Here is a 24,414-nt window from a genome sequence, read left to right on the forward strand (position 1 = left end):
TTTTGACACGTTTGCAACTTGGTCAGGACGCCTCGTTCGCGCCCCACTACACACCAGACACACCACTTTATGACCACTGCAGCTGCTGCGGATACATGGTGTGATGCAGCCCCTTGTCCGGTGATACAGCCTTGCGCTTCCATGTTGGAAATGGACTGGTCAGATGCGAAAAGTAAGGCTTCGAGCACACCCCCTTTCTCTCCAATCAGCCTGGTGGCAGCGAAGACGAATGGCTTTCCTCACACTTGCGCGATTCTTTCAAGCCTTTTATGCTCACTCTATGCATAAACCTCAGACCTTCTGTTTGAATTGGCCAGGATGTGCGACCTCAATTTGGAATACAGCTGTAACAGGTAGCCTTATACGGCAGACCCAGTTTCGGGACCTCTAATTCAGCAACTGTCATTTGCAGTAACCAAGCTCAAATCATTCTCTTGTGGAACCATTTGTTCAAGCCGGTATAATAGAATAATATGGATCCTCTTTCGATCACGGCGTCTTCTATAGCTGTCAGCCAGCTGGCTGTTGTACTTACTAAGGGCATGCGCAAACTCGTCCAGTTGCGTCATGTTCCAGAACAGGTTCTGCAGCTGAACAATGAGGTACGGTGCGTGCAATCCACATTCAGATGATACACCAGTAACCACATTCGTAGCTGGCGGAAATCAACTCCGTGTTTGCTAAAGTCGATCATCTGATCACGAGGTCCTGTCTGGGGAACCCAGATGACGAGAAACTCTTACACAGCCTCCTCGACCGACTCAAAGATCCCATGTCCCAGTTGGAAAATCTGATAAAACTGCTATCAATCGACCACGATGATGAAAAGACTAACGTAGAATTCTCTAAGCGTGCATGGTTAAAGCATGGCTCGAAAGCTCAACGACTCCTCATCTCACTTAGAGAGCTGCGCGTCAATGTCAACGATGCGTTGCTCATCATCTCAGCGTAAGAAAATTCTCATCCGAAGTACTTCCAGCAGCTAACGAGGTAATCTAGAACTGAGAATGTTCATTTCCGTACCGAGCTTCGCGCTGTAGCCGTTGCAGCAGCACGGACTGAGAAGAGCAGGCTCCACGAACAAAGCAAGTCACAGCGTGGTCTCGCGGCCATTAATGATACGCTGTTGACCTTTGCGCCTCTTATGCAGCATATTCAGCAAACCTTGGACGATGATATGGAAGCCAGACAACATAATGGACGTGTCATTCGACGTAATGACACATGCTCAGGCCCTGGGTCTCTTAGCACCCAATACCAGCAGCCTATCGAGTTTCGCACAACTGTTCAGGCGCCGAAGGCATGCGCTGCAGCTTGCCCATGCAGTTGCCATCGCATGGCCGTTTTACAATATCCTGCCTGGGCAAAGGTACGCGGCACAATGATCTGCTCAGACATGGGATACAATGCTAACTAGGTTTGTCTTCAATAGAAACTCGTCGGGCAGCTCTTCGTTGGTTACTCGGGCATCCCCCTGCTCAACTCAAACGCATGCAGCGAACGATCCTGTAAAAGTGGACGCCGAGTACTAGTAAAGGTCTCTTACTTCTTTCCACGATGGCTCGTATCCAGAATGATCTTCTTTATGAGTGACTCCAACAGTTACGACCATGGAAGTCCCATGATCCGGATACCCAAGGTTGTGTCGTCAGATTCTGAAATCTTTATCCTTGCCCAGAAAGGCAATATTCCCGGCATGCAGAGATATTTCTCTGAAGGAAAGGGCTCAATATTCGACGTCAACGATACCGAGGGTCGTTCTCCGATCCATGTGAGTAGGCACTCTTATTCCGGCTTGTCGTCATGCTGAAATTTCCAGTTGGCGATATCTGCTAGGCAGCCAGAAGCATGCGCTTTCCTGATGTCACTAGGTGCAGATTCGAGAGTGGAAGACAGATTTTCGATGTAAGTTGTTATGTCTGGATCAGTACTGCTACGCCCTTCGGCACAGCTCCCCGCTCAATGGAGACTTCCAGCACCGTTGTAACAAAAGTCTACACTATGGTCATTGAAGAACAATTATGATGCCTTGCTGACATCAAGAAGCTCACCCATCGATCTGCTTTGGAATTACCTTCTCCAGAATGACCGCCGAGGGGACAAATCAGCCATGCAGTCTCCGTTCGAGGCGCTGCTCGATGATGGCGATGATCTAGTCAAACGGCGCCTCACCCCTCTCCATAGGATCATTTTTGGACTCTCAGAGATTGATTTAGACTCATACCTGCGACTTACCACAGCTGAGATTGACGTGCAGTGCTCGCATGGACGAACACCGCTGTTCTGGGCAGCGATTCGTCACAACCCTGACCACCTTAAGACTCTGCTTGCGTACAACGCATCTGTAGAGATTGCTGACAGCAGAAAGCAAACTCCTATACACGTCGCTGCAGCGTACGGGCTTTTGGAATCGTTGGAAGTGCTTCTAGAAGCTGCCACGAAGCCGTATGGTACCAGCCACGCCTCGACAAACCCCAAGTTGGCACGGTGGGTAAATGGATTAGACATCAAGGGAAGAACGCCTCTCCATGGTGCTATACATGGACGACAGCCGCAACACGCTGAAATGCTGCTCAAGTACGGGGCCGATGTGGACGTCCCGGACTCGGTTCTCGAGCAGACCGCATTGATGCTGTGCATATACTGGGGCCACAGTCACTTGATCTGGATCTTGCTTCAACACGGTGCGAGCTTAACTCTCCGCGACAGGCATGGCATGAACGCACTTCACTATGCTGCACAGTATGGAAGCGAGGATACGATAGACGCCCTCACGCAAAATATACCTCCCAACACTGATCTCGATCCGGATGGTGTCGACAACCGTGATAAGACAGCTTTGGAACTTTTTACATACTTACGGCCTCTGACATTGAAGGAGGAAATCGATACAAGGATAGAAGCCGGAATAGCCTTTCATCGTTTACTGAGGGTTGTACAGAGCAGATTCCGCCCGCTTGATAGCGAGACTTGTATACTGGATATTGGAGATGAAGACGAGTTTTTTGACTGTCCACTTGGTCCAGTCAGCGAAATCGCCCACAATTCTCCACCAGTATGAACATGCCGGCAAAAAGGAAGACGATAATGATAATCGCGAGAGCTTTCTCCAATGCTAGGACGCCGATACCGGAAGCGGGCTGAATGGCCAACTCCGCAACAACAGACTTGACAAAGTTGTTATCGACCTCGGTGAGTGCGACAATGATCAAAATTCAGTACTTCGCATCTGGGCTGGCATTGAGAATCATGGTCAGTAGCTTGGACAACGCTTGGTGTCGAAATTGCTGGAGGCTACATCGGTCCCCATGAGCGCGCTATATTACGCACGTCGATGACGAATAGTTTGGCGCAGGTGGGGTCGAAGAGCGTGTCGACGCCTGGATCCTTCTGAGGTACAACAACCCTGGCGAAGTCTGCAGCGAAGACGAGTTGCAGAGCTGACAGTAGGAGGACAAGACAACTCCACGCAGGCTACTCGATTAATCAACGAAGTCATTATTTTAACAATCTCAACAAGGAGTTTACTGATCAATTGATTTAACCCACAATCAGAGACATGTATATTTATCCAATATCACGCCCATATTGATTAGATCGATTGAATCGATTGACATGGTTTCCCACCCTCCCGCTCCTCCCCTTTTCTTTTTGTGCTTTAGCAGGTCCCCGGAGGTTCAGAAGAGGCTTGAATACTGGTATCCTCTACATCAAGCCTACATAAGCTCTGTCCTGATCCTAATCAACGTATGAGCTCATCAGCGATTCCATCAACCTAGTGAGTAACGAGGTTTTTTACGATATCACTTTCCAATCGGTGCTGACAAACTGTCAAGGTTGAACCGTGCCCGAGCGTCCGGGATGAGTCTGCGGAGGCCTGTTGGGCCACAGTGAACACGGTTGCAAATTGCTTTAGAAAATGGCCGGGAATTTATGTGGACGAATATACATACTGCTTCACGTGGCACTTTGCTCCATTTTCTGCAGCGCGTTTCATTTTGTCCGGTATTTCCATATTGATTTGCCGGCAGCAGATTTTGCTAATCTAAGATCTGGACTTTCTATTATTCGAGAGCATTGGGCTGTTGGGGGTTTACACCACGTCTGTCAGACCATGTACTAACAACATTAACCAATCTAATCGAATTACATGAGGGAGCAGACAGAATAACTGCATAAACCAAACTTTTTCAAGAGCGTAACAGTGTCAAACACTACACTGAATCCACGGATGGATACATCGGCGAATTTCGGAAGATCTTGGGCCTGTCCACGTAAGATTGGTGATACTAGTTGCCCCTTTACTACTGTTCCCGTGTCGGTACATTTAATCGGCTGCTCAATCCTGTTGAAAGAGTCAAACTTGCAAAACAACCTGCGCCCTGCACCATCCAGCAATCTCACAATATGTTACTGAAGTTTGCACGATAGGAGCTATTCTGTTCATGACTACTATAGCCTTACTTGATTTTGCAGTGCGACCCTGAGTCAAACTCTGTTGTAATGGCGAAAAGCACAACTTATCTTGTCCTTGAGCCATCTTCCTCTCTCCACTCTCGTGGCTAACCTCACCCGAGTATTGCCAACGTCCTGGCCAATTTAGAACCTCACAACCTCAGATGGTTCAATTACAAACGCGTAAAAGGATATGTTTTCTAAGCTCGACATCGATATCACCGATAGACTATCTGATCAGCTTTGTGAGTTCACGCTTATCACGACTTAAGAATCGTCCGTTGGCTTCGGATAAGCCTCCAGCAATTTTCCATGCGTAATCTGCGTTATATTTTATACGATAACGGATCCCGATCAAGGGTTTCTACTTATCTAATAATTTCACTATATTTGCTAACTGATTATGATGGTATCCATTAGTTTTCTAAAATTCTTTGAATTAATATTGTATGTTTTGTTACAAGTTAAAATAAGAGCCTTTTGGTGTAGATTGGGTGAGATCTGTCGGATTTTTCTCCCCTCTGCGAGCAATTCACTCGTCAACTGAGCTATGGTGGTCTATACTACACCTTAACTGAGCTGTGCTATGAGGGGTCACGAATGTTGATTGGCTGCAGCCGTTCACTCAAGCTACTTGATATTTTCGCGATGCCTTTGTATTGGGATAAAGATACCTTCGATTCAAGTAAAGAGACGTTAGAATGCATTTCAAATCGCCTGCGAATTAATTTTATATACAGTTTAAGTAAATGGCTCGGGTTAACGGATCTAGCCAATCAATGGCTAAGGGCAACGGTCGCAGCCAATCAAAACTTTAGTAAACCCCCCAAAGCACACAGCTCAGTTGAGCAGCTTAGGTGTATCGACCCACAACACAAACTTGCAAGGGGGGTGGGGGTAGGCTAAGCTTTGTAGTCTCTGTGAATGTTTGTTCCAGTGCGAATAATAGGTTCGTCCGTACGTTACAACCAGATACGTTTCAAAAACGCACTGGCCGACAACTTCCATCTTAACTGCCACCTCTAATGTTTTCCCTCCATACCGTCACAAACCAAACCCCCAGCAGTCCTTTTCAAGTTTCTTATCCAAAAAGGAAAATGAAAATACCGATATGAGTGCCACTCCGACTATCGCTAATAGTGGCGGGGCAAGAATTGGACTTTGCAATTTAAGAGCCAAGAATATCATTGATAAATACTGACTGAGGCACTGTCTAGAAGGAGTCGCCGCTCGGAACTTTGAGAGCAGCGTTTCTGGTGTGGAACCGCTTGACGATGCGCAGGTTACATTTCCAGTGGTACCAGAGTAGACGCCTTATGATACTCTCAACCTCAATTAATTGGCATGAACCACTGAACTCACCGTAATATCTCACGAGAAATTAAAATTACTAGTAGTGGGCTGGTAAATCCTCAATTTTGAGAATTTATACATTAGAGTGGCCAGGATAGTATTGACAGTCTGTACCAGACACTTACAGTAAATGACGATAGGTGCCGATTGCTAAAAGATGGAGAGCGACGCGCCCATTAGTTCCAACTGAAGTCTTGGTAACGATGTTATAGGGAAGCAGTCGATCGACTAATGCAGTTTTTGAGCTAAGCGAGACACTGCGTTGGGAATATTAGGTAAAGATAGTTGTTTTATCCTCTTAGGAGATACCGGGATTCTGATACACGAAGTCTAAAGAACACTTCAAGGGAGCCTACAGAGTCACGAACGTTACAATGTAGCGTATGGAGTGGCTGTGCTCCTAATACCAACAAGTGGGTATAGCCCGCGATCAGAATCTACTTGCTTAGTTACTAATGTTACAATGCAGTTAGTAACTCAGCGACAACCATCGTATGAAAGGCTATGCTTCTTATCTCAACCATGCAGATCTGTGACCAACGATGGAGGCTTAGTTACCAATCTGTCAACGCAGTGAACTTTGACCTCAACAGCGGTCTCAATCGGCCATCCACACAGCATCCGCATCAGCAGGCACAACACCTCGAAATGGGTGTTCATCTAGCCAAGCACCTGCAGTGGTCTTCTGCGCGTATTTATTATAGTATTTGTCCAGGGCGAAATTTACATCTACGTCTTATTAGCGGGTTTCGAGAGTCCGTACAATTAGGTACTATCACCTTGGAGCGGAGTGCCACGCGACGGCTGCAGTGAAAATCGTGCAATAGTACAATTGTCATAATCAATCGAGTGATATAATTGGTCCCGGATAGTTAATGAACTTGTCTAGCTCTAAATACCGAGATGGAAAGTTTCCTTAGTCAGTATTCGACAAAATACACAGCAACAGTGGCTACAATCGTTCGTCTGTTGCAGGAGACCATCGGCTTCTAAGTATTCCTCTTTCACTAAGAAAAAGAATAAGGTGGGATCCTCTTCGGCTCAAGGGAAGGAACCGGCTAATGTAGGAAAAAAGGTGGCTTGGTCTTACATTTCATAGAGGTATTGACTGCCGAGATCTTATGAACCTCGCTTGCCAAGCCCGTAAAGTTTTTGGCTGGCGAGACTGTATAGGTCTCAAATATCTGAGATCTTCGTCTGGTCGTAACCGAATAATGTTGACTTGAAAGTACCAAGGCTAATATGGACAACTATCCGTACCTCCTTCTTACAATAAGCATGAGCTTTCTGGTCGCCAAATGTAGCAAGTCATCATGGACTCAAAGAAATCCAGACCTCTATACTCATGCATTATTATCGCCATAACTAGCACACCAACCCATCTTCATTCAACTCATTTGACATTACGTCGTATATGTTCTTCATACCTTTGGCCCCAATATATTCTTCTTGTATCAACAATGAAGACGTTTTTCGGCGGCAGTGTTGGCCTCTTGACCGCCGAGGCCACTACTTCGCAAGCCGTTACAATGAGGCACTTTCTTTTTCATGGCTGCGGTGGGGGATATGGACAATGCTCTTCCATTTTGCCGGGACAACGATTTACCGCCGCTGTGTCGATTTATGGAACCGACTCATCAGTCAAGTTTTAGCAAGCGCGCTGCGCCAAAAACTAGCGCCGCATATGTTCGTCTGAAATGGAATCTAACCTGGCTAGATAGTCGACGAAAAATGTGCTTTCCAACGGGCAGATGCTTAGATCGGGCAGAGACGTGCCAGAGGCTGATGCCGGTCTTCTCTTCCAATAATTATATGATGATGTCAGGGTGGAGGATTTCTCAGAAGAGCTGCGGAAGCGCGCACATTATGAACGGTTGGACGCCAGACCTGTCGAAGGGATGATTTTGCGTTAGTTGGTGTTTTTATGGTTAGAGGAGGAGCCTCGTCGCGATTGACAACGTCGGGGCTCACACAAGTGGGGCTCATGTCGCTAAGCGCTGCTTGGTACACAGTATGGCAAGTTCCTATGTGGAGGATTCTCTTGAGGCTAGTCAATGGTCGTGATGGATTCAGACAGCCATGTTGCAGTGACCATTACCATCCTCGCAGGTTCTGTGAGCCCATAATCATCATGATTATTTCGTGGGATGTCCTAGTAGCAAGTGCGAGGTAATTCCATTAAGTGGCCATCGTGTTCGTGTGGGGGTATCACATAACCTAATTGACTTCCTTGTCTAACCCAGTGTACCTGGATTATTCGCTATTAGATCTTCAGAAAACTGAAGCATCTTATAGGCTACAAGGCCTTTCAGATTAGCATATAAGCGGTCAAGTGAACGGCAGTGTTATAACTATACTCTACTGTCGCCGAATGACCGCATTGTTGATTGGACTATATGATTGCTGGCAACATGAGCCCCTGCTCGAACTCTGTCGAGTTGTCAACAAGGCCACTGAGACAGCTTGTGTTACACAAATCATCAGCTGCCTTGCTCCACACCCACATGTCCACAGTACGTCTCAAATCTCCACGTCTCCATCTTGAATCTCGTCGCTGACCATTCCGTTCGTTTTTGAAAGTGTTTTCAATTGTAATAACCGACATGGATTTCAACAAATCAGATCATTCCGAAGCAATTCGAGTGGGTTTACTTGCCCTATGGCGCAATTGGCAGCGCGTCAGACTGTTATTCATGGATTCCTTGGGTAATCAGATCATCTGGAGGCTCTGAGTTCGACCCTCAGTGGGGCAGTATTTTTGCTTTTGATTCCTCCATGAGGATGGCCATCTTACGAGCTTCCTGACGTGATCCAGTTTACGGATCTGTATAGTCAATTACCTTCTGGTGATAGATATACTTCTTTGGTTATTCACAACTGTCCGTTTTGTAACTATTGTATCCATCTAATATACCAATGGTTATAGGTATGGGCTCTTAGTTTGTATTGTCATCCCATAGCATCTCGGCGTATTCTCCGGAGCGCCAGCGCCTTTAAGAATCACCACCCAAACGACATATACGACTGCATTCCTGTACGACATATCTAATTCCATGATATTTGACTCTGTAGAATATGAAGTGATAATTAACCACTGTCATATATATACAATAACCAGCGAAAGTTACACAGCAACCGCGTCAAATACTTTTTCGCAAACTACTACGAGTCAAGATTAGAATGATGCATGGATGAACCAGTAATAGTAATGTGATCAATTCGGTGATCGCTTCCGATTGTTGCCGGAGGTTTGGAAAGCGCTAATGGATCACCCCCACCGCAAGTCAGATCAGTTCACCGCTACCCCTACCTGTTCTGTCAATTTCACATAATTACACTTTTCTTCCCATACCATCCTGTATACACGCTCGAGTTTCGCCCTGCATATTTGTTGGCCAATCATCAATGGACAGCCTAGAGTATACACAACATGACACCATTGGCTGCAATTCATTGCCATTGGAGGTCTGGATCGAGATACTTGGCTATCTCATAGATAAGGACCATCTTTCAACAACTTGGCTATCATGTCGTCGCGTTTCACATCTCCTAAAATCTGCAGCTGAGAAGGCATATACCTATGATTGCATTCGAAGATGGAAAGTGCACCTGCTTCTGGGCTACAGGAAACTGGGTCCAAGGGCTAATTCTACGACTGAGAGATGGACGACGGCTACAACACTTCTCAAGTTTACGAAACTCTCACCAGATGGAGAGCGCATCTATTTCGAGGATGCGGGATTAGGCGCGCCTAGATGGGGTGTTGACCAGCTGGGAGGCGACCTACACCTTGTGGCCCGCTGTCTGAGAAGTGGGACAATGGAGCTGATAATCGGTTCCGGAGCGTACTCCGTGGGGACGATTGACGCTATGCTGGATATCAAGGAGGGCGATCTCCCAAGTATCGAGCTGGATGTTAACAGAGAGACGAGGATAGTCTCTTATCAATGGAGGCCTTTGCTGAGCACGTTCCTGGAGAATGCGCATGACGGAAACCCGAGGGCTTTCTATGGGACATATGGAAAGACAAAGCCGGGGCGTATTGTCAGAGGTGTTTAGTTGCTCTCGCGGTTACAGCGGAAACGATATTCCTACTGAAGCCCACTTGGCGATTACATCTTTGGAAGCGTCACGGTGCTTGCGACCCCTGCGTGAAGATGAGCACAACATCAGGTACGGTTCAGATCTCAGTTGAAAGCTTCAACTGGGAAATATGAAGGATCGCGGGTTTGTTCATATGAGACCACATTGGGCTGACTGTCGACTTGTTGGCGGTGAAGAGAGTCTCCGCTAATCCAATCCTCGCTGCCAAAGTCATGGATGGTGTTACAGAACTAGTAGTAATGTCATTGATCAGACGCGATCAACCCACCGAGAACTGGGTAGTGTAAGCACTGAAACGATGGACGAGACGTAGCTGTTTTGCACCTGGAAATCTTTCCGGCGGTCTTTTCTGGATCATGAGAGTGGTCGAAGCTCCTATATAATGGCCGTACTACGCCCTTCTGTACTTTAACTGAGCTAGCTTTGATTAGAACAGGAACGCCAAGTAGTAAGCGCGATAAAGTATTTCATATCGTTCGGCCAAATTATCTAGACCTCCAGAGCCCCTCGACCAGCCTTACGTTTCCGAGTAAACCATGACGGGCTGATAGATTTAGGATGGAAATATGAGCTATAGAAGTAATCACAGAGATAATGAGCAGCCCAAGCACATTATAGAGGCGTGAGCAATCATACGATCTTCTTAATGATTAACAATACAAAGTCCCTAGCAAATACCATAACTTTCCGGAACGAAATGTACAAATATGGATGTCTTTCTGCTCTGTACGTTCTCATCTAAAGATAACGAGTTCTGCCAAGCTCAGACAGGGAAATGAACCTTCATGAGAGCCAATAGCAGTTTTGCGGCAAATTATGCCATGGCGGACGCACGGCTGGACGAGACAGTCGTGGTTTGGGCGTGCTTTTAACGTCCCAGATCCCAGGACCCTGCGCAAACGCAGCCACAATTAGGGACGGCTGAAAGGACTCTTGATTTGGCTACCGGGACAAAACGAAGATTTCGGGTTTACAGGCTTTTCGTCCTTAGGCATGACGTAAATGGGGTGATGCACTATTCCTACTACATGGATAGATGTGACACCACTCAATGCTGATCACGACCACTGATTAGACTACGAACAATTTCGTGATTGAGATGCTAAAGTCAATACAATCGCTGGCTCTTGATGGCCTCGACGTTCACTCCGGTTAAGCTTATATACTATTCACGTGTTGGCTCAAGCTTTCGCGAGGCCTTGGTAACACTTAGTCTTTACTCCCAACAACTTCGCATTGCAGATACTCTACGGTCTCTCCAGGTATTCATTCTTAGGTATAAGTGATCCAGGACTCTGCGTTGCTTATACTTACCTAACGTGTGCCTCCAGAACCTCAAAACGAAGATGTTTGAAACTCTTGTACCATCTCAAACCAGCTCTGACTATCGTCGGAGCCGACTGAGCAACGAACGAAGCGTTTTTCGACTGGGTAGTATCTAGATTGAGCTGCATTGTTTTTCATGGCATCGAGACCCCTGTACGTGTCCTGACTGATGTTCTTGTGGAGACCGGCTTCTCGAAAACCTATCTGCTCCACATCTGCGGCAGCAAACCGTATTCTTGGGCGCGCAACTTTCGACCTTGCACCAGCAGCAAAGGCGTTGCTAAGGAGACTCGTTCTGGTACCGACCCCAAGGCATAGCGGCCTTCTCTGGAACATGGATGGATGAATAAATATCGGCCCATTATTGACATCCTCGTCATCGTCGATAGCACACTCATCGACGACAGACCTCACAGCGGCTTCGGCCGGGGTATCCCCTGATGACAGCGTGACACAAGGGGTTTCTTCTCTTGTGATCGTTCTCTGCCACTGGCCACTAAGGCTCTGTTTCCCTAAATCAATGCACCAGCCTCCTAACTTGTGCTGTTGTAGACAGCCAGTAATCATGGTAGCGGAGTGATCAGAAGAGAGAATCAATACTTGTTGCTACAATGTCCTGTACTGTGCACATTGCAACTACCACGAGTGTATATAAATATCCCGCCTTTGTTTTAGACAATGTCCTTGTGCCTCAGAGCCTCAATAAACCCCCTTTGTCAGGCCCCCCTTGGTCGTAATCAGTAACCTCCTTGTCCGCATTGCTTTGTTCTCCCGCGAAGGAGTTACGTTTCGACAAGGCAATTGTTCTTCTTTGCTTCTGGATCGTGCTGTGCAACTGGAGGATGATATTATCCAGTCACATGGAGCAACCTTTGTCTAAGGCGCCTAGAACGCGGGAAGTTGAGTAGGGTATCGATCAAGTATATTCATACTCTTTTATCCGCCTGTAAATATGTATGCCGAGAAATAGAGGTAATCCATCCTCTGGGGTGTGGGACACGAAATCATGCCCAAAGCAATCAGGCCATACCTGTTGAACTCCAAAACCGTGCCAGTCGACCTTTTCCATGCTCCTCTCTCTCAAGTATTATTTATTCTGGCACCTTAGACAGTCCCACTGATGCTCAACTCCCTGATCTCCTGCAGGACCTGCTCGACCCGGCTGTCCAGATGTCCTTGGGCGTATTGATCTCTCGTATCGGCATCGAGGTATTGTTGTACTTGGGCCATTCGACTGTAGGCTTCGGCGCAGAACCGGAGTTGAATCTTGACGAGAGCCTCGAAGCTGGGATCCAGGTAGGGCACTCGCAGATCGATGAGCTGTGGTAGTTCGGCGGAGAGCTGGTCGTTCAATTGTTCGTACGCAGCTCTGGCAATCTCCATCTCCTTCTCCGTGCGAGGGAGTTTGGTGACGTCCTTGTCGGGCTTTTCGGCAAGCTTCTTGACCTTCGCGCGTAGAGCATCGTAGTCTAGGAGTTTATGGCCTCGCTTCTTGATACCTGTGGTGACGTAGAGTGTCAGCAGGCAGACGGAATACAGGGCCGGGGGGGAGGCAGACTGGGACTTACACTCGTTCACGTCAGGGAAATATGCGCAGAATCGGTTTATGGGCTCGAGGACGGTGGTCCTGTATGGACCGTCCAAGGCCTTGATGGTCTCTGCATCGAGGTCCTCGACGGCTTGCTTGTAACTCCTGCTTACGCCGTCCTTGGCACCGGCGTCCCCGTAGAAGGCATCGATGGTCTCGGCAATGCGCATTTGAGAGGCGGTCATGGCTCTGAGGGAGTCGAGGTATCCCTTGGCTTCCTTCTGCAGGCGCAAGGATGCGGCTTCCATGGTTCGGAAGCGTCGCTCTTCCACCTCGTAGTCGCGGTCGTTGGTCTTTTCGACGTGGCCCGTCTTCATCATCAGCTGGGTCGCGCCGCGGTTGACATTCTTCTTGAAGCCTGTGAGTGGAGGAAGAGCTGTCAGCTGCCGTGACGGATTCGACCAGACTGTGTGTTGAGAGCCGACATACCTGCCCACGACATGTTGGCTGCTGCTAACGCTTGTCGCTTGCTTGTCTATGTCTGTGTCTGCGTTTGCGTCTATATCTTTAGTCTGCGACTGCCGAGAGGGGGCCGGGCAACAGTCGTAGAGTGGGTGGATGGTTTGCTTGTGGTAGAGTGTGGGGGGACGTGTAGGTGTCACAATCGCAATCGCCGTAAGTATATCACAAGAATAGCAGTCGCAACGCAAGGCAAGAAGCAGAGGCCAGAGCGCTGTCAGAGTCGTCGCAGAATAGTAGTGGTGTGGTGGTGAGCAAAGTCGAGATTACATCAGGCTCCAGTGCATGCTTTATTGTTGGACAGAGACAACACAACACAGCCCACTAACTTAGCCGTAGAGCCCCGGCCGAACACACGCTGTGGCTGCTGGACGGCTCGCTGCTGGGTGCGCAGGAGCGGCGCTTCAGTCCCAACGTAACTTGACCTACGTGCAACACAGTCCAGTTAGTGGATTCCCTCGTTATTTAGTGACGAAGTGTTTGTGGCTGAGTTGTGTTGGCGCAAAGGTACAGTGCCCGTATCTTAGCATCACAGCGCTTTGCAAGTCTCTGACTTTTGTAAATAAAGTAATGAGCCGGACAGCCGGACCCCCCAAAATTGTGGTTTAGCATTACCCCAAAGTCCACCCCTCCCTGCCCTCTACCAAGCAAGCCAAGATATTCTCATGGCACCGACGTCAGAGTTTGCGCCACACTTTTAGTGAGTGCGTAGCTGCTCGTTGCCAAGGGACCCCGAAGGCCAACCTCATTTGTGGCTTGAGAACAATTTCACTTCAATTCATCCCCAGTCATTTCTCTCATGTTCGTCATGTCTACAAGCCTTTTAGTCACCTTGGTCATATGGAATTGACTTTCCCCGGCATCAGCTTTGTTGTACCCTTGCAATTCTTCTGTGCAACTAGGTCGATCTTATGTACTTGGGGAGGGTTTTTTTTTTTTTTTTTGCGTAACTCGAGCACCACCCCGATCAAATCACACGCCACAATGTCAACACCACGTTTTCTCGTCCTTTCCATAGGCAACCCTCTCGCCATCTACAATTGTCTTCACTCTGCCGGCCATTTCGCCCTCCAATCTTTCCAGAAACTGTTAGCTCCCAATCAGCCATCCTGGACACCAGAAAGCCATGGTCGTCAACCATGTCTAACATCTACAGGCCAGCCGTACATGTTGATACAGAGCCCAACTCTCATGAACGCTTCTGGTCCCTGGGTATCCGACGTATGGCACGAAACTTTGGAGAAGTTTTCCCTGAAACCAGCTGACCTCGGTCTGGTCGTTGTACATGATGAGCTGGAGGATGGTCTTGGTTACACCCGTCTTCGGTCCTGGAACACGAGCCACAAAGGCAACAATGGTGTCAAAAGCATCAAAGCTCATCTCAACAAACAGGAACATGCGGATGCCAAGTGGTGGCGTATATCGGTCGGCATCGACAGGCCACCGAGTCGGGAACCCGAAGTGGTTGCCGAATACGTACTGCGGCAGATTTCAAAGGAGCAGAAGGACGTCATCGAGGAGCAAGCCGGTTCTCGGATTCTGTCATGTCTTCAAAAGCTCGAACAGGGTTGGAAATAAGCCTGTTCTTACGGATCCGTACAAGACCACTACGCAGTTGGCATTAGTATGTGCCAAGGGCTCCACCAGGCCAGTCTTTGCATCGAGCGCCCCTGGCCCATACCCGCCTGTTGAGAAGCCCGACATGGCTCAATAACAGCAACGTAAATCCGGCCGTGGTTCAATCCGGCCACAGCCAGAGACGTAGTCAACAAGTAGCACGAGTGACGAAGAGGATTTACAGCTTAACATGGGACGTTGGGCGTAGACATGCATATGGGACAAAGTGTAGCTTCTTATATGTGCCCACGACCTTCCAGCCCCCTCAAGGAACTACCAGAAGTAGATTGGAGGTCATGCATCACGCAGCATCAAGCGGTTGTTGGTTCGCGTCGCATATGTATGCTTACCGAATAGACTCAGGGCAATTGCGACATTGCAATTGCTTCCCGCGTATTGGAGAGTGGTTGGCCAGTGCGGTTTCTGCAGAGGTTTTCAATTTGTTGCTTTAGAGGAGTAGCCTTTCACCATCCGCCTCCTTATGACAAACAGGGCTCGGCTTGACCGCATCTACAGTATATCAGGTCGAGTAGATCTATCAATGACATGACATCTTGCGGGTACGAAGGCTTTCTCATATAGTACCCACACATCTGGCGATGCAAACCGACGCGTCAATCAATCTTGGTGAGCTAAGTTGAAAGGCAAGGTATTACAAGAAGCCGGTCGGCATCATCAAAAGCACGTAAAGACTAACTTTATTAGAAAGAATAGGTTACTTAACCTGCAGCGATTGTTTGGAGGCCGGTCGGTAATGCAAAACTGTGGTTGATCTGCAACTGAATCCGCGTTGAAATGTGTGACGATATACGCCGCACAGCCAACGAGCTCGTAGACACATGCTGTGAGTTCCGTGAAGTCATTCATAGCAGTGCTTCATTGGCAAAAACCACAAGCTCGGTTGGTGCTAGTATTTGGTGGGTGTGATGAACCTTTTTGCATCAGGAACGATGTCGCGCAGGGATTGAGAAAACCCACAACTGCCATCACTCAACAGTCTTATCTAGGTGAGGGTCTTCTTCTCGGCTTGTAGAAACGCCGTGGTTTATATACTACAATGCGCCATCTAATCAAACATCATCATCACAGGAAAGAGAATCATTCAACCCGTGGGTGGCCAAATAATCCGCCAAGTGTCCTATCCTACCAGTACTGAATTGGGCCATTCCTCCCGACTTTTGTGGATTTCATTCTCATCTGGTGCTAAGATTCAATAAATTCATCGACCATTTTGAGCCTAACAACGTTTGTGATGCGTAGAATAGTCGACAGGTACTTGGCGTAACCTGAAGTGAGATATTGGTGCCAGGCCATCGAAAGGCATTGCCTGCAATAGGTTCAGTGGAACTTGCCGCGGTACTGCTACACTCTGCATGCCTGCCAAGTGGGTGCGCCTGGCCACTCGCGATGCGGTTGCGAGGAACCTATCCGAGGACTGGGCGAACCGGGCATCTGAGGCTGCAGTCAAGCGCGTAAAGCGTAAACAGTAATGGAGCGGCCTGACGGAGCGGCCAAGCATGGAATTGTATTACAACTGATGAATGTCTATATCACATATCAACCAGCTCCTCCACGTGAATATCCGATGCTAGCTACGAGGAGTAGACTATCCACAAAACCTACGTGCAAATTTGCGACGAGTCTATCATGTTCTGATAACTGAAGTCGCAGAGGCCAAATGCACGACGCCATCTTTTACTCACTTTCTATCATGACATTTGACACATACTAATGGACGAAATAAATACATTTACTAATCCGTTGGTCCTTTGGCTCATTAACCCCTCAGCTAATTCCATGCACTGGTATCGTCCCAAAAGATGGGCCGTCGTTGGCCAAACTGCTGGACTGAGAGAAAACAGAAGGCGTAGACTGTGCACCACGACAAAGTGTGCTTCCCATACGGATGAAGGACGAATCTGACGACTATGCTCACACTCTCTCTCTGATCCAGCACCGGCGATTTGCGATGGACTCTTCGGCCGAATAGTCGATAATGGGTATAGAATATCTAAAATGGACATTAAACCCTTTGTGTTGGCTGGCATGGACTCAGTCGTGCTAGACTAGTGGCTGGACTCAGAAGGTCATGTAGTTTGTGTTGGTAGGAACCAGGAGTATTGTGCTCGTTCACCCAATCCAGGTTACTTGTGAAATCCGAAGAACTTAACAGCATTCTATGATTCCATTTTTGTATGGCATGGTTAACTCTTCTCAAAAGAGCCTATAGCAACTGGTCGATGTTAAAGGAGTCCTACTGTTGGTTGGATGGTATAGAGGACACTTTCGCACCAGGCGTGATAAGACAAAGACATCACCAAGCCAATTCGTCACTCATTGGAAGGGTTCCCTCCACATTTCACAATGTCATCCGCTAAGAATCTCGGGTATTCAAGCACGTGGAGTTCATGCAACTCCGGGCTCTAATATCTGAAACTGATCCTTGTCCGAATCCAATAAAGCCAGCGCATCAAACGGAAGCGTGACAATCGGAGTCGTGTGCCCAATATCAATACCAAACAGAATGGGAAATTTTTTGTGCGCCAGGCGTCCTTCGCAGAGTAACCCCTTGATGACTCCAGTATACTGCTCTCTTTCTTCCTCAGTATCATAGCCAAATGGTCTTCCCACCACCAATCCTGCTGCTTCATCGAATACACCAGCAGCGATCAAATCAGCAAAACCGGCTTGAACCCTATATATAGGGTTTCCTGAATGTTCGTCCTCGCCCAAGGCGGTCTCAAGAAACACGATCCGGCCGCGCCAGTCGGGTACAATGGCTGGGACCGCCTGTAGTCGTGCGACGACAGTCAGACATCCGCCAAATAGGCGACCCTGCGCCTTGCCCTCGCGCAGCCAGCTCCAACCCGGATTCGCAGTCAATTTGGGCGGTTCCTTGGAGCCTGGCTCGGAAAAGACTTGTGCAGGCTCTGCCGCGTATGTGAGTGATCGTGGAACAGCACCAAGGGGCTTTCGTTCCTCGATCACTCGAAAGAGATGTTTGACGCAAAAGGCAAGCGATGAAGCCTCATCATCAACGGAAGAGGCCTCGCCGAGCTCTGGTATAGCGCCTGGACCGTAGAATGTGCGTAGTCCAGTGAGTGCGTAAAGAAACCAGTGTAGACCAGTGATGTCTGAAAACCCTACTACGATCTTGGGATTGGCACGAATCGTGGCGTGCAGCTCTGTATCTGCAATAAGAGCCGGAAGCAGCTCCGTGAATGATGATCCTCCAATTGTGCATATTATAGCGGAAATCTGAGGATCTGAGAAGGCCGCGCGAATTTCAGATAGCCGGTTCGAGATGCTGTTTTGTATGCTGGTGTCCTTGTTGAAGAATGTTCGAACATTATAGCCTCTACCTGAGAGTACGGCGGTCGCACGCGACATGACCTCAGGCATTTTATCGTTCAACCGTGCTGACGGTGAGATAAATGCTATTGTCGCACCCGGCTGTAGAGCGTTTGGGATTATCGGTATGGCCATTGCGATGGTTGGATGCTAAATTGGTGTTTTGGTTGCTGTTTACCTGGAACTTTGTTAAATAGCGCTCGTTCACTCTATCGTAGTAGCATTTATACCTGTGTCGCTGCGGTTATTATAGTGCCGGAGAGCGATGAGGTGATCAAATCATCGCTGCGGGGTTTATATCCTAAGATTGAGTGCTTACTTGCCGGTGACTCATTGAGGTCATTGAAATCATCCTGGAGCACTCCGCTTACACCAGGTTAGCGGTTGCCAGCGGGTGTGCCAAAGCACGCAATGGGCCTATGTCAGATCCTGTACTAACCTACACAACTTCGTTAGGCGGCGCATCTTGGTTCCGATCATCATCCTCGAATTCAACTTGCCTTTCCGCTGTCTCTCATACCCAGACGATCAAAAGCCTTGATCAAGGTTTTGATGGGGCTTTGACTTATGATTTCTTTTTTGTCGCCGATTGCAACTTTCTTACGTGTGTCGTCGGTCCCGTGAGCACGAGTTATTGCAGCTGAGGATGAGTAACCAAGACGAAGCGGACTTCAAGGGACAGCTTTTGTCACCGCTAATTATGCATTTCTGCATAAATCTGGAGCTTGTATGTATCCTCAACGCAGCGATTTATAAGCTCGAGATTGACAAGTCTCTTTGGTAGAAACTCAGAGAGGTCATTGTTATGTATACCGGCCAGATGCATCTCGGCCGATGTATGAAGACGATCAGCATCCAGTAGGAATTAGGCACGATGCGCAAGACCTGCATTAGGCCAAGTAAAGTCACCAGGCTGGTCCTTTGCACGGTTGAGAATCTCTGTTCTCATTGAACGTTAACATGAGAAGGCTCATCAAGCCTGAACCGCATAGAGTAACATTGAAGGCGCAATGACTGTACTGAGTTGTGAAGGTGTCTTACGATGTCATTCAAAGTTGGCTCGCCTTCATGGTCGTTATGGGACCAAGCACATTAACGTTAGCGTCCATGTGAAACTCAAGAAACTTTATACCTGCCTTGGAGGAGGAAATCTTCTGTTGGACAAAGTTAGCTCATACACCGTGAGAGATACTTTAGCTGAACAACCTTGTGAAGTAAGTTGGTCGGTTGATTCACAACGTGCAGGGACTGGCCAGCTGGAATCACAGGACAAAAGCTGGCAAGCTATCATCGCTGTAGAAGTCAAAGCTTTCGAGGTTGGACACTCACGATGATCCAAGCATTGTTAGAAGTATGCCTATCATCGCCCATTAGTATTATTTCTTGTGTCTCCCCAAGATTGGATGGTCTCAAGTAAAAGTAGTAAAGGGTTGTCATGGTGGCTATGCTCGGTCGGTGCTATTTGAAGATCCGGCAACGACCGTGATGGTCTTCCCACCGCTATAATTGATTTCAGTAAGAAAGTAGTCTAAGGATATTTTAAGGGTTGATCAAATACCGCTATCACGGTAAAGCATCATTCGGTGAACCTCTCTGAGTCAGATGTTCTGTTGTGGGGGGCCTGGTTGATTAACCACCTGGTCTAATACATCCATGATGAATCGCTGTTGGTGGGCCACATCGGCGGGTTCAAGGACCGAGTTAGGGTCTCAATGACTTTGCATGATAAAATTCTTCCCAAATGTTCCATGATTGAATCTCTTGTACGGATCCGTAGTCGAGAAAATTGATAAACCACGCAACACTGTGAACATGATGACACACTCTAGTACCAAATATAGTCGATTAAAACAACTTTGCGTAACTGAAAAGAGTCGTTAGAATTTTTTTAAATTCCTTTTGCGGCAAGCAATGGGGTCGGGATCCGATTTATGCTTTTTTATTCTGCACTATGCATCGACACAGTATTGTGCGCTTCTGATTGTAATCCCGTAGCAAATTGCTGCTTGACGATCCGGTTCAAAAATATCATGGCGATCTTGGCTGTTATAACAAGAGCAAAAGAGAAAAGAGATTCTTTGGAATTGCTGTCTCTCCAACTGCATGCAATACCCCCATTTTTTAATCACCTTAATTTTCATTATGGCAGATCAATATTATTGTGTTTAGAACGGGACCGAGTTCATCAAGTCGCTTCAACTAACAAGCTACCCAGAAAGATCACCACCAGGCACACAAGGAATGTAGACAAGACTATCAGAAAAGTAGTCACGCGAATAACAAGCAGATATTATTTCATAATTTCTTGGATCGGTCCTTGATGCTCAAATCAAACCGAAAAATCGCATGTAATAAGTCAACCATTGCACACAAATATATAGTTCTTTCTAGTTTGGTTTCCAAGATCGCAATACTTTCCATTGGCAGCTCATGTGTGCTACCTGCTTTCTAGGAAGTACCTGTCCCTTCGTAAAAGTTCTTCATCTGACTCTTGAGATGGTTTAGCTTGAACCGTGCCTCGCCAATTCTATCGTCGCGGTTCACAAGCATACCGGAGATTCCCCCGCTCAAGCGTGACGCTGATACTCGAAACTGGGTGTCAGAGCTTATCCGGTATCGGACTGCTATTGGTTATATAAGGGCTGTAATCCTCCATATGTGATGGAGAGTAGGGCTCAGCGCGTCAATACTAGCACCCTAGCACTCCCCTGCAACACTATCGTCTGACACTGGGATACCTTCCAACGGGCTATTCCTGCCGAATTGATGTTAACTTCCATGTGCCAGTCATTGATTAGGCTGGCAAGGATGTCATCAGCCTTTGTGCGGAATTTTGATTGTCTTTTTGACAATGGAAACAGGTCTGCATTATGATCTCTTCCCCCTTCCGAGTACTTTGTCATCACAGGACGAGCAGACTCAAACGCAGTTTCGAGCATCCCTAAGTAAATAGGTTCTTTCAATTAACGGACAGCCTCTTTAAAAACATCTGTACCCTAATAAGAATCTGAAATGGACTGACTGGCTTATTAAAGGCAGATACTCGTCTATATGCCCGTGCGATAGTTCCCTAACCTTAATTGATAGTGGGCTTATTAACTAACAAGGCCTTATAAACATCGCTTAGTTTTATAAATAACGGTAAAGATAGCCAAGGGTACTTTAGGTGGCCAAGGATGCACAATAAGGTATCTCTTAGAACTAGACTTATTCTTGCCAAAGCAAAAGTCTTTGCTATTGTGCGAACGAAAAGATATCGTCCCGTTAGTGCTACACTATCGTAGCGCTTTCTTGTCATTACCTGAGCTGCCCTTAAGCACTACTTATCTCACATTTCTAGAAAGACAAATTTTAATAGCTTACATTAACTTTAAATTTTGTTACAAACGACTATGAACCCATTGTAGTGCTCTGTTTTAGAACAAAGGTGTATAACCTATAACACACGTTCGTATAATAGGCGATTATAAACATCCTCTTTTTCTACGTAATATATTAGTGTAATAGTATAAACTAGAACAAGTTAACTTAACGGTACGTATCATATACGGTAATGAGGCTAGTAATCTAAGGAGATCAGATTCTCTAATACAAAAGCGAGACAGACGAAAGTGTCGAAATTGCGAAAGGCTGCCAAATCCGAATACAATATCTAGCATAACGTAAAATCTAGCACGACAGGTAAACTTAGGGATGTTAATGTTCGTGCTAACGTATAAATATTCTAATCCCTCGCTATGCGCGGGATTACTTGAAGCGCGTTTAAGCAGACCATCACGAAAGATTTTTACTTATTGATCTAAGTCTTCTACCATAAGATCGAGGTGCAAATGTTTAAAGTTTGGTCAGGCGAGCAACTTCTTATGTTGTTGGAATATCTTATTAGATTTGCGTTCTAATGCTCTTAAGTTCAGCCCAATCCCAATTAAGATATGTTTATACATAGATTTTCACCCTTCCAAGATCTTTGTTTTGGGCAAGAACGGAGGTAAGAACCCGGAATCCCTGCCAATCGGAGCCCGAATTTTCCACGCAGGGCATCCGGCAAGCTTACGTCTATCATCCAGCCCGACGGTGGTACGCCTATAGAGGATCGGATACGCATGAAAATGCTCTCATTGCGTTAACTAGGTCGGGCCCTCGTGCCCATTTCCTTCTACGTTTTCTTCTTTTTCTTCAGTTTAGAGAGAACATGGGGTCTTTCGAGATCTTAACAAAGGTATCAGCTATAGTATAATTATTAGCTTTAGCACGACATTAGAAAACGAATTGGCTTAAAGACATAAGAGGAGAAACCTCAGATTTACAATGCAGAACGTGCAAAATCAGTTACACTTTAGTAACTAGACTAATGTTAGGATGATTCTTCTATGTCAAGGATCACTACAAATGCTAAATACGTTAGATCTGATAATACCAATGGCAGTGCGCTCCCATCATACGGTGGCTTACATGGCTAGCATGGCACATTCGTATGTGGTGCATACATGCTACATACGTCCAGTCTTGCATGAGTAATTGCCGCTTGGGCCAAACAGGACTGTTTCACGCCAAGTGGAATCTGAGACCTGATTAGTATGTTATGGGATGGGGGACGTTGGCGCGCAGATGAACACGATAAGCGCTTTACATAAGGCCAGACAAGCTTGGCAATGACCAGGAAGTTGCATGTGCGCTGGCCAGGAGTTAACCAATTGCAAGTTTCTACTTCGAAGTAATCACAAGCCAATCGCCGGGCTTGTTCAATCAAATGACTGTGCTGGTTTGTACTGGTTAGTTTGACAATCACTTAAGTAAACCGTATATGAAGTTTGCTACTACTGTGGAGGCAGAAGTTTCGTCCGCTGTCTTCAGATAAATGGCCCACTCAATGCGGGCAGTCGTTCTTATCATGAAGGAGTATTATGATCCCTAGAAAGTACCGGTGGGTATGTACGATACAATGATCCGGATCATTCTTGATGAATGAAGATTTTCGAGTTGACACCGGGTAAATCCATGGCCTCGCCCATCATGAGTCCCATGATGATGCATTCGCCGATAAGGAGATCGACCATCGGCCGCTGGACGGATGGCGTACGGAAGCTCCATACCTTCAATGACACAAATAAAGTCTCCTGCGTTGGCAACCGGTGGCAGCCAACCTAATCTTCCATTCTCCATGCGGCAGAACTGCCGGTGAAGCTTCTCTATTATCATGTTTTCTAGGAGATGGCTCGATTTGAGGTTGATGGTTGCCATCATGGAAGACAACCAGCTGTGATGGTCGACTTCATATGCCATGGCTTTATAAAGACGTGTCTGGGCAGAAAACTCCGTCCTGACCACTTCCAAGGTCTGAGTTGCGAATTTGATGATAAGGGTGTCAATCATCAATGCATTCTGGAAAGCTTCCTCGCCGCCTACGGTCTTCGCGATGGACATGCATTCTTTTAGTTACCGATACCTGTCTCAGCATCCTTCGGAGACCATCCCCGAAGGAATAGCCGTTCCCCTCCATTGTGGCACCAACGATGCGAGAGTCGCCAAGGTGTCGCTTGTCCGACCTGAGACGTTGAACTCTGTCGAAGATGCGGCACTGAATAAATCAGCGTCGTCCCACCATCGTCGAAATGTGCCTGTAGCTCGGAGTCCCCAGACGCGTTATAGTCTCTACACTTTTGTACTGAGAACTGGGTTGCCAAGATGCTCTCGTCCCTGTTCGCCAGCACTAGTATACGTAATCCATTGGCTGATTAAGTACACTAGCCACAATTGAACGGTCATTGTAGAGCGGGTTATGTTGTGTTCGGCACCGTAGATTCTGGTAGGCACGGACTAATCGTGTACATAACTATAGGGATGTCGAGGGACGGAACAAGTAGGCTCTGATCAAGATCAGCGCGCTTCGCAGGCCAGCAAAGAAACAGAGCCAGTAGGCTTTCATCATGTTTCGTCCTGCTGCTTTGTCGATTGCCCGTTACTGCGCCATCAAAGGCTTAGTGGGCCACCTCCATATTGCGATGCTATGCATAGATCTTTACAGATTGAAGACGAGTACATGTTCGACTATCTGATATTTAATCAGTGGTATGACTTAGCGAAGTGCTCGGTCGCACGCCACCATTTAGACCTCATGTACGCTTTAACACTCCTCATGGGTGGCAGAGCAGACTGAAATG

General features: G+C 47.2%; 6 protein-coding genes and 1 non-coding gene across 7 annotated transcripts; 4 read left to right on the forward strand and 3 right to left on the reverse strand.

The window, feature by feature from the left end:
- Positions 1-87: 87 nt before the first annotated feature.
- BKA67DRAFT_573876 (ankyrin repeat-containing domain protein) lies at positions 88-3,480 on the forward strand. The gene is made up of 7 exons (XM_046103381.1): positions 88-602; positions 656-948; positions 1,000-1,369; positions 1,433-1,771; positions 1,820-1,905; positions 2,047-3,395; positions 3,460-3,480. The coding sequence occupies exons 1-6, from the start codon at positions 474-476 to the stop codon at positions 3,059-3,061; spliced, it is 2,232 nt and encodes a 743-aa protein (XP_045956682.1). The 5' UTR covers positions 88-473; the 3' UTR covers positions 3,062-3,395; positions 3,460-3,480.
- Positions 3,481-8,461: 4,981 nt separating this feature from the next.
- BKA67DRAFT_t125 lies at positions 8,462-8,561 on the forward strand. Its single transcript has one exon. It is a non-coding gene; the product is annotated as a tRNA-Asn (tRNA).
- A 558-nt stretch (positions 8,562-9,119) lies between these two features.
- Positions 9,120-10,050, forward strand: BKA67DRAFT_573893 (uncharacterized protein). Its single transcript, XM_046103382.1, has one exon. The coding sequence runs from the start codon at positions 9,214-9,216 to the stop codon at positions 9,865-9,867; it is 654 nt and encodes a 217-aa protein (XP_045956683.1). The 5' UTR covers positions 9,120-9,213; the 3' UTR covers positions 9,868-10,050.
- Positions 10,051-11,222: 1,172 nt separating this feature from the next.
- BKA67DRAFT_355299 (uncharacterized protein) lies at positions 11,223-12,073 on the reverse strand. The gene has a single exon (XM_046096386.1). The coding sequence runs from the start codon at positions 11,803-11,805 to the stop codon at positions 11,248-11,250; it is 558 nt and encodes a 185-aa protein (XP_045956684.1). The 5' UTR covers positions 11,806-12,073; the 3' UTR covers positions 11,223-11,247.
- BKA67DRAFT_355298 (BAR domain-containing protein) lies at positions 12,074-13,507 on the reverse strand. Its single transcript, XM_046096385.1, has 3 exons — positions 13,256-13,507; positions 12,807-13,184; positions 12,074-12,737 (listed from the first exon to the last, which is right to left on the reverse strand). Exons 1-3 carry the CDS (start codon positions 13,266-13,268, stop codon positions 12,343-12,345), a joined length of 786 nt encoding a protein of 261 aa, XP_045956685.1. The 5' UTR covers positions 13,269-13,507; the 3' UTR covers positions 12,074-12,342.
- Positions 13,508-14,269: 762 nt separating this feature from the next.
- BKA67DRAFT_661150 (peptidyl-tRNA hydrolase) lies at positions 14,270-14,863 on the forward strand (the record flags this gene model as incomplete). Its single annotated transcript, XM_046107768.1, has 1 exon — positions 14,270-14,863. The coding sequence occupies one exon, from the start codon at positions 14,270-14,272 to the stop codon at positions 14,861-14,863; it is 594 nt and encodes a 197-aa protein (XP_045956686.1).
- Positions 14,864-16,929: 2,066 nt separating this feature from the next.
- On the reverse strand, positions 16,930-18,539 carry BKA67DRAFT_573900 (peptidase u61 ld-carboxypeptidase a). The gene is made up of 2 exons (XM_046103383.1): positions 18,484-18,539; positions 16,930-18,431 (listed from the first exon to the last, which is right to left on the reverse strand). The coding sequence occupies exon 2, from the start codon at positions 18,386-18,388 to the stop codon at positions 17,309-17,311; it is 1,080 nt and encodes a 359-aa protein (XP_045956687.1). The 5' UTR covers positions 18,389-18,431; positions 18,484-18,539; the 3' UTR covers positions 16,930-17,308.
- Between the last annotated feature and the right edge of the window lie 5,875 nt (positions 18,540-24,414).

The sequence above is a fragment of the Truncatella angustata genome, assembly GCF_020726525.1.
Source record: "Truncatella angustata strain MPI-SDFR-AT-0073 chromosome Unknown BKA67scaffold_6, whole genome shotgun sequence".
NCBI classification, from domain to species: domain Eukaryota; kingdom Fungi; phylum Ascomycota; class Sordariomycetes; order Amphisphaeriales; family Sporocadaceae; genus Truncatella; species Truncatella angustata.